Source organism: Vicugna pacos, unplaced genomic scaffold (genome assembly GCF_048564905.1).
Source record: "Vicugna pacos unplaced genomic scaffold, VicPac4 scaffold_21, whole genome shotgun sequence".
Lineage (NCBI taxonomy): Eukaryota > Metazoa > Chordata > Mammalia > Artiodactyla > Camelidae > Vicugna > Vicugna pacos.
In genome coordinates, this window is record NW_027328742.1 from 17,340,525 (window position 1) to 17,355,652 (window position 15,128).

General features: G+C 47.1%; 1 protein-coding gene across 1 annotated transcript in view; it reads left to right on the forward strand.

The window, feature by feature from the left end:
* Positions 1–15,128, forward strand: part of LOC140694371 (unconventional myosin-XVI-like) — a 124,995-nt gene that overhangs the window by 49,475 nt on the left and 60,392 nt on the right. The window contains exons 7-9 of the mRNA XM_072957641.1: positions 7,376–7,472; positions 11,042–11,288; positions 13,164–13,435. Coding sequence (XP_072813742.1) covers positions 7,376–7,472; positions 11,042–11,288; positions 13,164–13,435 — 616 coding nt within the window. The remainder of the gene's footprint in view (positions 1–7,375; positions 7,473–11,041; positions 11,289–13,163; positions 13,436–15,128) is intronic.

Sequence of the window (15,128 nt, forward strand, 5' to 3'; positions counted from 1 at the left end):
CTATTTATAACAAAGAGAAAAGAACTGTGTTTTAGTCCAAATGTATCATTTGAGGATGTTTAAAAGTACATTCAGAGCCAGACTGAACATTAGAACATTTCTACCATGAAAATGTAAAATACCAAAATATTAGTAATAAACAGAAATAGGCAAAATTGTGGTCTTCTGTGGAAACTTCAGGAATCAAGGACGCAAATGGGGGAAATATGTGAATTAAACCTGGGAAAGATCGATTTTAGTTAAAATGGTTGTTTTACTGAGATTCCTGAAAGGATAGACCATGTTCTATTCATCCTCGTGGTCCTAGAGCTTGGCACAGTGGCTGGTATTAGGAAGGCCCTTGGCAAATGTTTGATTTATGAATGGAGGGATGGAGGGATAGAGGAGTGGATAGATGGGTGGATGGAGAGATGGAAGGATGGAGGGGTGGATGGGCGGATGGATGGATGGTTAGATGGATGGATGGTTGGTTGGATGGATAGATGTAAGGATGGACAGATGGATGGGTGGATGAATGCATGGAGGGAGCGATGAAGGGATGAATGGGTGGATGGATGGACAGAAGGATGGATGGATGGGTGGATGGATGGAGGGAGGGAGGGATGGATGGAGGAATAGATGAATGAATGGAGGGAGGGATGGAAAGATGGATGGAGGGAGGGATGGAGGGATGAATGGATAGAAGGATGATGGTTGGATAGGTGGGTGGAGGGATGGATGGAAGAGTGGATGGAGGGAGGGATGGAGAGATGGATGGAGGGAGGGTCAGATGGTGGATGGATGAAGGGATGAATGGATAGATGATAAGTGAATAAATGAATAGAACAGACAGATAGTAAGGTAGGTAGTTGAATTAATGTGAAGCCAGAAAGCCAGGAAGGAGATGAGATACAATGCATGTAAGCACTATGTGAAATGACAAGGCAGCAGGAATGTGTGAAGGACGGCTCACAGCGAGCATGTGGACATGCTGGGGTTTGGGGGGCTGTTTCTGTTTGGAAGGGATTACCTGGGAGGTACGGAAAGTATGTTGCATGATGAAAGCAGAATGAACTGTGCTTTAAAGGAGCACAGTGACATCTCAGATCAGCAGGAAGGAAAACAAGTCTGATGGGAGAGTGACACAGACATCAAAACACATGAAAGTGTGTGTTGTTCTTATCATTGTAAATAAAGCTATTTTAGAAACCGAACAGACTGACACTGGCAGGGCACTTTAAGAGGTACCGGGGCATCTTGTCTGAAATTCTAACACTGCAGTGAAAGAAGCTGAATACTTTTAATGCAGTTATGACATTATGCATCTTGGCTTTAAACAGGACATATCTATTTGAATAGTGCTGATGTTTTTAGAGCAAGGGAGATTAAACTTTTTAAAGACTAATTTTTTTATCTGTAATAACAAAGAGAAAGCATGTTGCAGGAAAAATATAAGCATTCCCCATAAACCGTTTCTCATTGAAATATAATTAATAAAGTATCATGAATGAAATCCGTGCAGTAACTAGAGACCCAGACACAAAGCAGGACAGCTGACAACAGTGGCGGCCGCGGCGGCGTCATCAGTGAGAGCTCTGTGCGTCAGGAGCTGTGGGCCCGGGACCCTGCCTGCACAGGTCTCACTCGGGTTGTCTGCTCTCAGGGAGGAGGGGGGGTTGGAATAAGGATCAATGGCACCTCTTTTAGAGGAGTAAAAAGTGTTAGGTCTTCCGAGGTGAGGAAAGAGCATATTATGGAGGGCTGTGGACACTAAACTCAAAAGTATGCTTTTGAGCTTACAGGCAGTACAGAATCAGTGAAGGTTTCTGGAACATTGATAAATTGGAGGCTGTATGCAAGGTGAGTCAGCGAGCAGGTAAAGAATTAGAGGACGCGGTAAGCTCTAGATTTGGGTTTGCAATGATCCTACACCAGACTGTGATGGCACCAGAAATACGGAATTTAACATCTCTGTTTCTTGAACAGCACTGGGTGCGTTTCTATAAAATGAATGAATCCATATAGTTTCAATAGATTTAACTTTTTAAAGATTCAAGTCTTTGAAATAAATTAAAACTCACATATCTGAGTTCACATTACAGCTAGTGTCCACTCAAATCGCTTTCTTTGAAATTCCGCTTCCCCCATTTTATCATTCCGTCTGCTTTCCTTCACATATTAAGATTGCCAATTATGACCTTTATATTTTTCCAACATTATCCTAGCCTACAGGTATTTCACAGTCAAGCTGAACATTCAGACAGGTGGACCAATAATGACAAAAGCAGGAATTCGGTGGTATTCTGGAGATATCTCACGGTCTATTAGTGACATAGATAAGCTGTTTTAATGAATTTAATTTACAAGATACACGCTAGACTGAGAGCTCGTGAAGCCATCTGTGTTTTGAAGGATGAACAGGAGCTTATCTAGTAGATGATTTAGAGAAAGGTACGAAGGAAAAATAAATAGTCTATATTAGGCTGGAGGTGGGAAAAGCAAGTTCCCATTTTGGAACAGTAAGAAATATGATTCAGTTTGAGAACAGATAAACTGGAATGTACTGAAGAAGGCTCGTGCGATAGGAAGTCTAGTAACATTTCAAAAGAATCTGAGCATTATCCTGAAAATCATGACCTGCTATTAAATAATTTTAAGCATGAAAGTAACATAATGAGATTGATGTTCAGAAAGATCACTCTGAAGGTAATTTTGCCCACGATCCCCCAAACAGCAAGGGGTGGTCACGTGGTGGGTGTCCCTGAAAAGGTGAGGCCAGTGATGCGCACCCCCTGCCCTGGAAACAGGAAGTGTGGGTCCCTGCCCTCCTCCTTTGTCTGCATCTCCGTGATCGGAAGCAATCGGTGAGGAGTTGGAGGCGGAGGACCCCCAGGTGCCCTCGCTGCCTCTCCAGTTCAGCCTCCAGGCCACCCTGCCCCATAGCAATGGTCCAGCCAGCCCTTGTTTGTGCTCCCACAGCCTACACCTCTTAAGAAAATATCCCCGAAAACTGGAAAACGGGAACTGAAACTTATGAAGTCATCCATGACAGTTTTGCTTAATCTTTTAAAATCTGTCACTTCAAAAAGAAAAAGAAAACTGATTGTTTTCGAATAAAAATGGTGCTGACTCTAATTCACAGATGGTTTACTTTCACAGGAGTCAGGATGACATTCAGGTTTTAATCTCAGATAGGAACGCTGCGTCGGGGAGGGCACGGGGAGGGAGGACGGGTCAGCCTCTCCTTGTCTGGCTGTGAGAACGTGTGTTTGTAAGAGAACGCAACCCAGATCAAGACTGTTGGTGATCTGAACGTCTGGTCTCAGGCAGGCGAGCCTTAATTGTTGGATTTGATTCACGGCACTGACTACAGAGTAACTGTACATGAATTCATTACATACACAAAATCAGACCCTTAGCCAGTGTCACTAACAGACAATGTAAATCCCTGGAAAGTTAGAATCCATGTGATCTTGTCCGGGTTTTCCTGGTGAAGATAGGTTCCTAGGTTTATGTCCCACTAATCTTTAGCGTCGGTGAGAGCAGGGGACTAAAATGTATTACTCAGAATGGTTTCTGAGGAAGGAATCTGAAATACTACTGAGTGGCTACTTTCATTCTTCAAGGACAGAAGAAGTGTCAACGACAGCCATGGCATCTCTAAAAGGCCGGCAAAGCCAAACAAGTGCTCAGATTTCTAGTGAGCATCTCCAAATACAGGTCATCTGCCAAGAAGTCATACGGTAAACAGTAAAAATTAAAAACGAATGAATGAATGGATGAGCGAGCCTGCTGGAAACTGTGAAGTCCACCCGAGTAGCTGAGTGAAGAGTCTGTTAAAACCCCCTGGCTGTGAATGCGGGCACCGCACCCGGCCGCTGCCTCGAAGTCTGCAGCTGTGTCTCCGCAGGACACTTGCAGCGTGGATTCAGCGTTCCCCCCCACCCCCACCGACTCAGAAGCCCAGAAGCCCCCCTCACTTACAAAGCCCTTGGTTTTACTGCGGGAGGGAGAATTTTCATGGGCATAACGACCCCAGAAAGTCGCCTTTTTCCTCCCTCGGAGTCTGGCCTGACTCACAGATCGCGTGTGAAACACTCAGACCCCTCTTAACTGCCACTGTCGGCTACTATGAAATCCCTAATGTTTGGGGAGTAAAACCCATTTTCATCCATATTTACTCCCCTTCCGAGTGAGCGGCCATCTGTAAACTGAAAACTGGCTGTTCCCTGAAAATACTCTATTACAGGGCTTCTCTTTCACTCATTCTCCTCGTGTGAGTGCAGGGGAGGGTCGGCTGAGTCATCGCTCCCCAGCCTCCTGTCCTATGGTTCTTTCTCTCCTTCCTCCCATCTCTTGGTCTATGGCCTGTCGACTTCCATGACTCACCCCCAGCTCGCTGAATGACCTCAGGGTCTGGCTTCTGCCTTCATTGTCCATCGCACCGTATTTCCCTCCTTGACGACATGATCATCTGTCACTATGACTCATCTCATACCAGGACTTCGCAATTCCTCATCATCTGTTTCTAATCTGAATCCACCTTCCCCGCAGTCCTACCACTTACGAAGTTCCAGAATATGTCCTCATAATCTTCAGGAGATACAAATATATATGTGTAATGGCAAATGCACGGCATGGCACAATAAGAGAAATAAAGAATCGTTTACAGTGTGCTCTGGAAATACAAATGAAGGTCATCCAGACCCGTCTGGAGGCAGAGGAATGGGTATCAAAGCTCCACTCCTGGAAGTGGGTGAAGGGTTGACAGCAGTCAGCTAATGGATTAGCGACAGCCGTAGACTCTTCCAAACCTAAGTCGTTCGTTGCGTTACAGTGTCCCGCCCCATAAGGCCAAGCCCAGCAGCCCATTCTCCAGCCACATTTCAGCAGGAACTTTATAAATTTCAAATACAATTTCGAAATTATTTTTATTAAATGTAGACAGGATCCTCTTTAAATCTTCCATTGTGTACATGTTGTTCGCAGGAAAATCCCCACGTTTCCAGGATTATTCTTCACGATGTGGCCCCTACTCGGACCTGCAGTCTCTTCCCCCGTCGCTCTGCACACGGCTGTGCATCAGGCGACTTTGTTGTTTTCTGCTTCTTGCCTAGTTTTTCTGTCCCACGTTTATCTCCCCCCAACCCTGGAAAATTCCTGTTTGTCCTTCAAGACTAACCAGCTTAGACAGTGTGCATCTCAGTGAGTTCTGGCCCATCCTGGTGAGCACTCCCTCTCCGAGGGCCCGTGGGCGTGGCTCTGGCATCACCCCGAGCATGCGCTCTTGCTGGGTCTGCTCACTGCTGACCCTCCCCAGTAAACGAGGAGCCATTTGAGAGGGAGGACCTCTTCCGTATCCCCAGATCTAGCACAACTCTCAAGGTAAACCCACTTTGGGTTTTGGATGGTTGTTAGAAACGCCACTAGAAGAGATCTTAGTCATCCCGTCCCGCAGTCTTCCTGCCAAGGGTCTCTGTTGAATGAAGAGGGTAGAATTAGAACCCAGTTCTCCTGTCTCCATGCCGGTGGTCTCGTCCCTGGGGTGTGCCCTGCCCTGTATCAGCTCTCCCAGTGGTCACTGCTGATTCTCCTCATCCTGTAGCTTTGGTGCCCAAAAGTCTTCTGGAGTTTCATTTTGGAACCCAGGTTTGCATGGATTTCGCTTTTGGGATTCGGGTTCCTGCAGTGAGTCGACAATGAACAGAAAGATGACATGCTGCCTCCTCCCAGCGCCTGTCTCAGATCTGCTCCGCGGTGCACGCAGACAGGACCAACTGTTCTTCCTGTTGGCTGCCAAAGGAAGTCAGCAGATGGGAAGGAAAAAGAAATGAATTGTGGAAAATAACTAGGAAGAGAGAATGGCAATACAATGGGGGAAAAGCAACAGTTCACTGTGGCCGCCCACTCCAAAGACTATCTCGGATTTCAACTGACTGAAAGAAAAGGAAATGAAGGAGCACGTGTGGTCAGCCAGCCCCCAAACAGGAGAGCGGTCGAGAGCGCGCTCAGTCCATCCAGCCAACCAGCCTGGCTGCCAGGACACACAGTTCCGATCTCATGCAAAAGTGTGTTTCAGTAAGACAGCAGATCATGGCTATGGGGAGAACTAGACAGAAGGGTGAGGCGTGACGAGCTGTGTTTGGAGTAAACTCAGTTTCCCTGCAAAGAGCCTCACAGACCATCTCTGGCCAAGCACTCTGAAGGCAAGTCTGACCGATGGGCCCTCCTGGCACCTCACGGTGCGCGTCCGGGCCCACTTTACATGTCCCTGTGATGCTGACGCAGGCTGTGGCATGGCTCTGTCCTGGGGACACACGTGCTAGTCTTCCTCTGCTTTTCAGGATGTTTGTCTCGAGCGCCGAGGGGGGGACTGTGAATGCACCACGAGCTTTGCCTGGACAGTGTCTGCTCCTCAGCTAACAGAACCTCGCCTCTGACTTCCATGGCGTCCCTCGGTCACAGTCCCAGCTCTCCTGCAGTTACTTGCGTCTGCAACCCCCCCCCCAAAGGCTGTGAGCATCGTTGTGAAGGGCGTGCCTCACGCCTGCTGCGGTCCTATGAATTCCTGGAAAATGCACGTGACGCACAAGAAACCTATTTTCACGATGCACAGATGCGGCTTGCTGTCACATGTTTTTGAGAATTTTCTTTGGCAGCTGTCCTTATCAATAACACGTTTGGACAGGCTTACCTAGATGCGGAGCTTTTAGTAAAAAGTGATTTGGTACACGCTGAAATTCCCTTTTTAAAATCCTACATGAGAATATTCATCGTACAGCCCCCGGGTATGCAGGCATTTGGGGGCCGACTGCTCAGGGGCGACTGTTGAGACTTTCCACTTCTATGCTGAGCTTCTGTAGTTGCAGTTGCGTAAGCTTCTAATGTATAATATACATGGTGTAGTGGAAAACACAACTGCAACGATTCTGTGTGTCAGCTTTAAGTTGTGTTGGTTTTGGTTTTGGTCTTTTTGTGTGTTCGCGTTTCCTTTTCATAGTCTCAGCCTCCCTGCTTTGAGTCAAAGAAAGAAAGGGATTGTGAAAGGCAAGACGGGGTTTAGCCCTGGAGTTTGGGAATTCACTCACAGGAACGGTTGACTCTTCCCACAAAGGGTCAGGGCCAGTGTTTGTCTCTTGCACCACACAGTACAACCACAACTGCAGTGTCTGGGTATTTGCAACCATTAGTGACCATGTACGCACAGCAAACATACTTATTAGAACAAACCCTTTGGGATTTTAACTAAATGTAATCGTGTTAAAAAAATAAGGATGATGTACTGGAATTAATTTTGTTAGGTTTGTTTCTTCTAATCTTCTTCTGGAAGATTCTCTTGCCTGATTATGTCCCCATCTTCGTGCTGTTAAATGTTTTCCTGCTGTTTGCATTTTAGATCGGAGTTTGCAAAGTGTTTCTGAAACACTGGCATGCCAACCAGCTAAATGACTTGTGCCTGCAGCTGCAGAGAAAAGTTATCACCTGCCAGAAAGGTAACAACTCCACGCTAACGCTTCTGAACTTTGTTAAGGTGTGAAATACAAAATCATTTAGTGCACCCCAGAGTTTAAATGCTCGTGATGCCTGCGTTATAGTGGACCCTGACCCAGCACTGTGTCCATCCGTCCCTAACCCTGGGGTTAGCTAGGGTTAGCTAGGGTTGGAGTTAGGGTTAAGGTTAGGGCTAGACACTACGTTCAGGCAAATAAATAGATTTAGGAATTTAGGGAGCTTTATGGCTAAGTTTGCTATTTGCCTCTCTAAATCAGTGTGCAGGGTCGGCTCCTGCTTTGTTTGGTGGTCATTCCGTCTGCAATTCTGTATCAAATTTTCACCTAAGTCATGATTTGGAAGAGGGGATACACATATCTTTTAATTTATGCATCCCTCACCTTGAAAATATTCATGCCTGTTGATCCTTCAAGAAGCACAGGACAAGACCAATGTGCCTTTCCCTCACCTTAAAAATATTCATGCCTGTTGATCCTTCAAGAAGCACAGGACAAGAAGAGCGTGCCTTTCAACCCACAGTGACGGAAAAACCAAAACCAACCAACAGCAAAACCACGTGGCCCTCAGGTGCTGCTGTAGAGCTGGCTCCCGGGTCTGCTCGAGTTGGAGGACTGCCACCCCAAGCAGCCAGACCTCCTCGCTGTCATTCTGCTGTGCCTTGGGAAAATCCTTGCCTTCGTTTTTCCTTCGTGAAGGGGTGATAATGTTTGGGCTGTTACCTTTGATAGCAGACAGTATCTATTTCATTTTGACTTTGAGGACGTCCATGTAGAATTTTTTTTTTATTGAAACCCAAGTGACCATCGAAAATGGGTACATTTTAAAAATCATAACCATGCTCAGGCTGCAAGGGGGACCGCTCACAAGGCCAGCGCTCGGCCCCTCGGCCACGGGGTCAGCTGAGGGTTCCACCGGGCCCTGCGTCACACGCACACAGGGCGGGGGTCAGATTCCCCTGGAATCCTCCTGCGTGAAGGATGTGTGTGTGCCCTGTCTTCCCTCGGGGTGCCCACCAGAGATTTCTCTCGTAGTGGGTTACAAATATCAAATCGCTGTGCCCGACGGACCTGAAAGACAGGAAGTGAGCAGGCCTCTGCTTCCATCTTCACCTCTAATGACAAAAATCGAGAATGCTTTTTGAAAAAAATGGCGTCAAGATAAAAACCGTAACTTACCATTGCATCAATGAAATAATGGCTATCAAAGCATTTTTTTAAATTACAGGCTCTTCAATGCAAAGCGTTAATTATTGATTTTTATTTTTACATTTCTTGGAGCCGTTGCTTCAGTACTTGGGGCTAGTATGAAATTTCCTCAGAATTTGTATCATCTGGAGTCATTTCCAGTTTTTCTAGAGTTCTCATTTTTTCTTTGTAAATATTGGGTGGAAGACAGCTGTAACTTTCCATCTTAAATTTAATCATTTCAACTTCAAATTATTCCTAACAGAAGTTCCCCTCTGACTGTAACGCATTCACTCCATCCTCCGTGAAATTGTCAGAAAGAACAAGTATCAATTATCTATTTGTGGCAAATGTATCTGTATTATCTCTTATAAAAGATACCACCTTTTAGCAACTGGTATAACAACTTTAAAGGCTTTTTGATGACTGGGAGCATGAAGTGTGGGAAAACCAAGTCAGACGCAGGACAGTGGATTCCTGGGTAAACATGGAGCCAGTGAAGGTCTGGCTGTAGTTGGAAGTCAGAAGCCTGGCGGGTCCATGTTAATCTTCCCTTTATTCCAAGAGATTAAACGTCTTGAATGTACCCTCACTCTCATTTTCCGAAAGTCAGTGTCTCAGTTTGTCGTTTTAATGTAACAAGAATGAGCAAGTGAGCAGGCCAATTTGAGTTCTCTCCCTCGGTGTGCCTGTCACCTGGTTAACACTTCTGCATTTTATTGCGCATTTTATATTCCTGAAAGTCTGATGGTACCTTTTACTGTTTAATTATTTTCTCTTTTAGATTAGTTCAGCACGGCTGTTTTCACAGTTGATACAACCGCATTTCGAAGGAACTAAACATTTAGTATTGCCGTCTGAAGAAAAAAAAAAAAGCCTTGTGCGTTTTAGATGTCTGCTTATTATTTGCCTCTGAAGACAAAAGTATAGAAAGTTGTATCCAACTTTCCACATCCCGCTCAAGGAAAGGCGTCTGAATATCCTAGACATGCAGATAAGCGCGCAGTTGCCGTCCTGTAGCCAGGGAATATTTGAAAGCACTTAACGTTTTACAGGGATGTCCCCTCCAGATGTGAATGAAGTGTCTTTGCTACATGTGTTGGTTTTCCCTGCAGCTATAGCTCTTCCCTTAATCCAAACAACTCCTTCCACCATTAGAAACTTAGAAGGGATGCGTCCTAGCATCAAGTGGCCCGAACTGGAATTCCTCGCCCTGCACCTGTCACGGCATCCCTGAGCAGGGGCCATCCTGCTTCTTGAGTGTGCCCAGGGGCTGAGAGCTGATTCTCTTTCCCAGGAGATGCTTGATGCATTTACAACCTGTGCTCACTGTTAGAAAGTTCTTCCTCATACTGATCCCAAATGTGCTCCCCTGCGACCTCCCTGTTGAGCTCTGCTCCCTGAAAGCTACAGACTGCAGCTACATGGCTGGTCAGCAGAGTTTGGTCTCATAAGGACAGAAATTTGAATCCACCTCTAGCCTCTGCTGGTTGTGTTCACCTGGAGTTGTTTTCTTAGCCTCACTAAGCTTCTCTTCCTTTGGGCACAAAATGGAGACACCGGAACGTTAATGATCATTGAGTTTGTGCCCAACAAGATGGACTAGAGTTCACGGCAGTGTCTTTAAGCGGTGGGCGTGATTTTAATTTTCAAGTCTTACATCTGTTACTGACATATCAGTGCTTTCAGAGTGTCTTCATTCACCTGTTTCCCCCAGTTCGTGCATGACCTTCTGGCCCTGCTTCCCCGGAAAGCAGGAAGGATGCCCCGTATTTCTACACAATGTCTTCCTGGAGTCGTAAAGGCAGTGTTAGTCTTTCTAGGAGTTGAGTCACAGTCTTTTTTTAATTGAAGTATATAGTCAGTTACCGTGTGTCCGTTTCTGAGGTGCAGCACACAGGCTTGCTGGTAATACGTGTGTAGCGTCTGCAAAGCCTGCTTCATGAGCCTCAGGCGTTTCTGTTAGAATCTGTTAGAACAAAGCGTGATCAGTACCTCCCCAAAGGGTCTGGTCGGAGCTCCACCCAGAATTCTCTGGGTGTGGACTTTGTTCGTTCCCACTGATCTGAATGCAGTCCGTCAATGTCCGGCCTGTGTTACCACAAGAAATGTGGTATTATTATAACATTACCTGCACCATCTCATCCGGGGTGAGGACTTTTGCCTCTAGTGTTATCATCACTGAATTTAGGTATCTCTTTTTAACACAAGATTAGAGTGTTTCAGTCAAGTCCTAGTCTGGGTTCAATACGCTTTATTTCATAGCTGCCCGGACGTGAATGTATCAGTGACTTCTGTTGCTGTCCCTCTGGGTTTCTTGCTTCTGCTTCTCACGTCTGACCCGTGATTGTGTTCTTTTGCCAAAGTTATAAGAGGGTTTTTAGCACGCCGGCATCTGCATCAGAAAAGGAGCATCACGCAGCAGGAGGTCACGTCCATCAGGAGCTTCCTGCAGGTCACAGAGGACATGGGGCTGAAGACCTACGACGCCCTGGTGGTTCAGAACGCCTCGGACATCGCCCGCGAAAACGACCGGCTGCGGAGCGAAGTGAACGTGACCTTCCACGAAGAGAAGGCGGAGGCCAGGACCACGCAAGGGGGAGGAGCCAAGAGGTAAGGCCAGACTGTGTGCGCCTGCAGCCACCCCTGTAGCAGGTCCCGTGGAGCTGGAAGATGCCGAAGGAACTAGCCCTTGGCCTAGAGTTCATCAGATGTGCTGGCACTGAGAGGAACAGGCCTGTGTGCAATCACGGTGTGTTAGGTGAGACCCCCTGACATCTGAAAGGATGCTTTTCCTGGGCCTTCCTTCCGTGAAATAGATGCCCTGTGTGCTAGTTAATCACATAAAATAACTGATTCCCCTACAATGCTTGCCTCTCTTACCATCTCAAGCACAGTTTTAAGGCATCTAATATTTCTGTCTTAGCGAAAATGTACAGCTGGGTTCTCCATCTTTATGCAAGTGTCATGGATATAAGGCTGACTCACAGGAACTTCTGAAAATCTGAAGTTCCCCGGAGTGGAGACGCCACGCCAAAACCGTGAGCGCGGTGAAATCAGGCAACAGTGGCATGCGCTGCGTTTCCCTAGGGAGAGGCCCACATCTTTGCCAAGGAGGAGCACTTTGGGGAAGGTGTTATTTTGAAGTTCACGGATGCTGAGATTGGAATAGACACGTGGGGCCCACCAGGCCCCTCTCCACTTCAGCGCTCTTGCCTCTCTGTGACACCCATGATTTACAGCCCTCCCCGGGAGGCCAAGGACCTGGGTGCTTTCTGCCCTAATTTGCTGTCAGAGAGATGTTTGTTTTTCCCCAGGAACTTGGTAAAGTCTAGTGGTTTCTCCCAGAAAACGGTTCCCCTTCGCCTTGACCGCCTGTGTCAAAGGATTTTTTATTAAAGCGGAAATGGTGATGTCTCTCACTAATTAGCTTCAGACATCTCAGTGATTAAATACTGAAAAAATTCCCTTTGTACGGAAAACTGTAATTAAACATTACAGGGAAAGCAAATTACCCACTGAGTGCCACGCTTTCATCTTCAGCTAGTTCGTTTTCTACACGGGCGTCTGACTTGGCCTCGCAGTGGATCCCAGCCCTGCTGGTGCCCTGCTGCACAGAGATGTAATTACAAAAACAAACGTTCAGAGACTGCATGTAAAAGCGCGCATTGGCATCTCCTTGGCACATGATCACATTGACATGTGAAGCCAGAGGAATTTTTTTAAACCAGATAACTATTAATTTTATATGACTTCCAGAATAATATTTATTATCTTCTCTGCTGGAGCTAACCAGCCACCCCAATTTCTCAGTTTCATTATGTATTCATTTGCCCGATACAAAATTAAGTGAAGAAGCATCTGCCTATTTATTTACTGAACACCCGCAGCTCCCTGGGCACGGGGCAGCCAGATGGAGTAATAGAAGAGAAATAATAATTCTGCACATAATTAAATAACTGCTGATGGAATTTAGGTGGCAAGGAAAAGAGAGACAGAGAGACAGGGAGAAGGTGAGTCTCTGATAGTCTGAAGTAAAGTGTGTCCACCTCTGCAAGGGGAAGCAGTGCCGGCCTCCAGTATCTGATGCGTTAGTAGCTCTCTATTAAGATGGATTTCCCAGAAATTATCATTCAGATCGAAATCCTGGCATTTTGATTTGCTTAATAATCAGAGTGTGAACAATTCCTTCAGCCCATGCCTGAGAGCACACGTGGCCCTCCTTGAGACGTCTGCGCTTGTGTGAGATGTTTTCTAAGTGCTCATGATGAGCGTCCTGCGGGCGTATTTATCCTGAAGCGGGGCTGGAAGGGCAGGAGGCTTTCCCCCGTGTGCCGTGACCAGCAGGCATCCTCCAGCCACTGCAGGAAGCTCTTTACCAAAAAGCCTTGATTATGTCTGCTTGAACTGGTTCATTGTTACCGTCTGAATAATGCATCTGGGTCTCTCTGGTGGGGCCGTGTGTGTCTGCTTCCTACCCTCCTCCAGAGCTGAAGACAAGGGTGGACCCAGGCACTTCCACTGCAGCTCCGTTCCCGTCCCCATGGTGGTGGACAGTCTGGTCCAGTCCCTGGCTGGCGCGTCCACCCGGTCTCCGTCTCTGCACTCGGTGTTTGGCCTCGATGACAGCTGTGGCCTCCCGTCACCACGGAAACAGCCTCCGCCCAAGCCAAAGAGGGACCCCACCACGCGGCTGAGCGCCTCCTATGAGGCTGTGAGCGCCTGCCTGTGGGCTGCAGCCAGCGACTCGGCAGGTGAAGGTTAGCTTCGGGAGGGAGGGAGGGAGGGAGGGAGAGAGGGGTCCACCCTCGGAGGGAGGGGTCCGCCCTCCCCCCCCCCCGCAGGGAGGAGCCCACCCCACTCAGTCGCAGATGCTTGACTTTCTTCCAGCCTTGGAGTGCCCATGGCAGTCATGTTGCCCTAATATATTTTTAATAAAATTAAATCCATTGTCGGCTTGCCAGGGGCCCTTTAATCATTAAATATAAATAATATTTATTCAAATCTCTAAGCCTCTTAGGGAAAAGCTACTTATGTATCATTTCTTTAACTCTTATCCCAACTTCAGCATTGAATGAGGAGCCTCAAACCAGAATCATTCAGAAAGTCTTATGGTAATGCTTAGGTGGAGAGGTAGAAAAAATTCATCTCTTTGGGGAGAAGAGTACAAGTGTGTGCGTTTTAGCATTGCTGGTAACAAGGACAATGACAAAAGGGGAACATGACGTTAGAGAAATCGTCTGGAGGACAGTCTTCGGGTGCATAGCGATGGCAGCTTGGGCAGAAAGCGAGGGCTGTCCACAGAAACACGCCTTTCTCCCGTTCTCCCAAAGGACTCCACAAACCAGGAGGGATCCGGAGTCCACGCGGGTCGTGCACACTCCCTGAGAAAGCAGGCTGGTCCCATTTCCACCAGTAGTACTTGCAGACCAGTGCAGTGGATTTACAGTGCAGATCTCAAAAAGATGGGGAGAAACAGGAGACTGGGGGGCATATTGGGGAAGGAAGACCACATCTCAAAGGCTAAGCCTGATGAGATGGGAAAATGTGAAATAAAGACTCAAGACGGCATGAGAAATGGAAAAAAAACAATACCAAAAAAAGATCGAAAGTTGCACTGTATGGAAGATGGAGGCCACCCAAACCTGAACACCAAATAAACCCTAGGTTTGGATAAGGAGGCCTCAAAATACCCAGGAAGTCTAAAATTGCTTTCGGTTTGTGTGCACAGGGAATGTTCACCTGTCCTAGAGTTGAGATTTCGGAGAAATTCAGGTGCCAGTGTGTCACATAAGTGTGAAAGGAGAGAAAATATTGAGTATAAAGTTGAGTTCTCTCATGTGCAGCCCCAAAACAAAACAAAACAACCCCTCAGTTTAAAAAAGTCACTCCAGAACCACAGGAGATAAAAATCTATATAAAAGCAAATGACCGGGGTGGGGGGGGAATGGTTAGAAAGAGGAAGCAAGAAAGGCCACAGGTGTGGAACGCTGAGACTCCAGCTACTGCGAGAAGGCGCGGAGCTCCTAAGGCTGCTGTTTACAATGCGTTATGTGACCACTAGACTTGCAAGACTTCTGTATAAATTGCAGGTTCTCAGAACCTCATTTCAGCTCCCATGCGGCTCTGAGATGCTCTGGGTGTCTCCCCGCCCAGCCCCACGCAGCCCCGCCCCAGGGGACGTCACACCTCGGAGGCTGCTGTTGGTTCCTTCTTCAGCATCTGCTGCATTTGTCCTTCCTCCTCATCCTGCTTTCCCTGCAGCCACCCACGCACCTCCTGCGGCTGCGGGCGAACTCCTGCCTTTGGGCATGTGCTTTAAATGGGCCTTTAAGGATAAAAAATTCACCTGATTGATGGGATGGAGCAGGTGCGCCGGCTAGTTTTTGTAGCTTCGGAATCAGACTTAAATTCAGATCAGCAGTGCCCTGGATTTCAATAAACAGGTCGTCA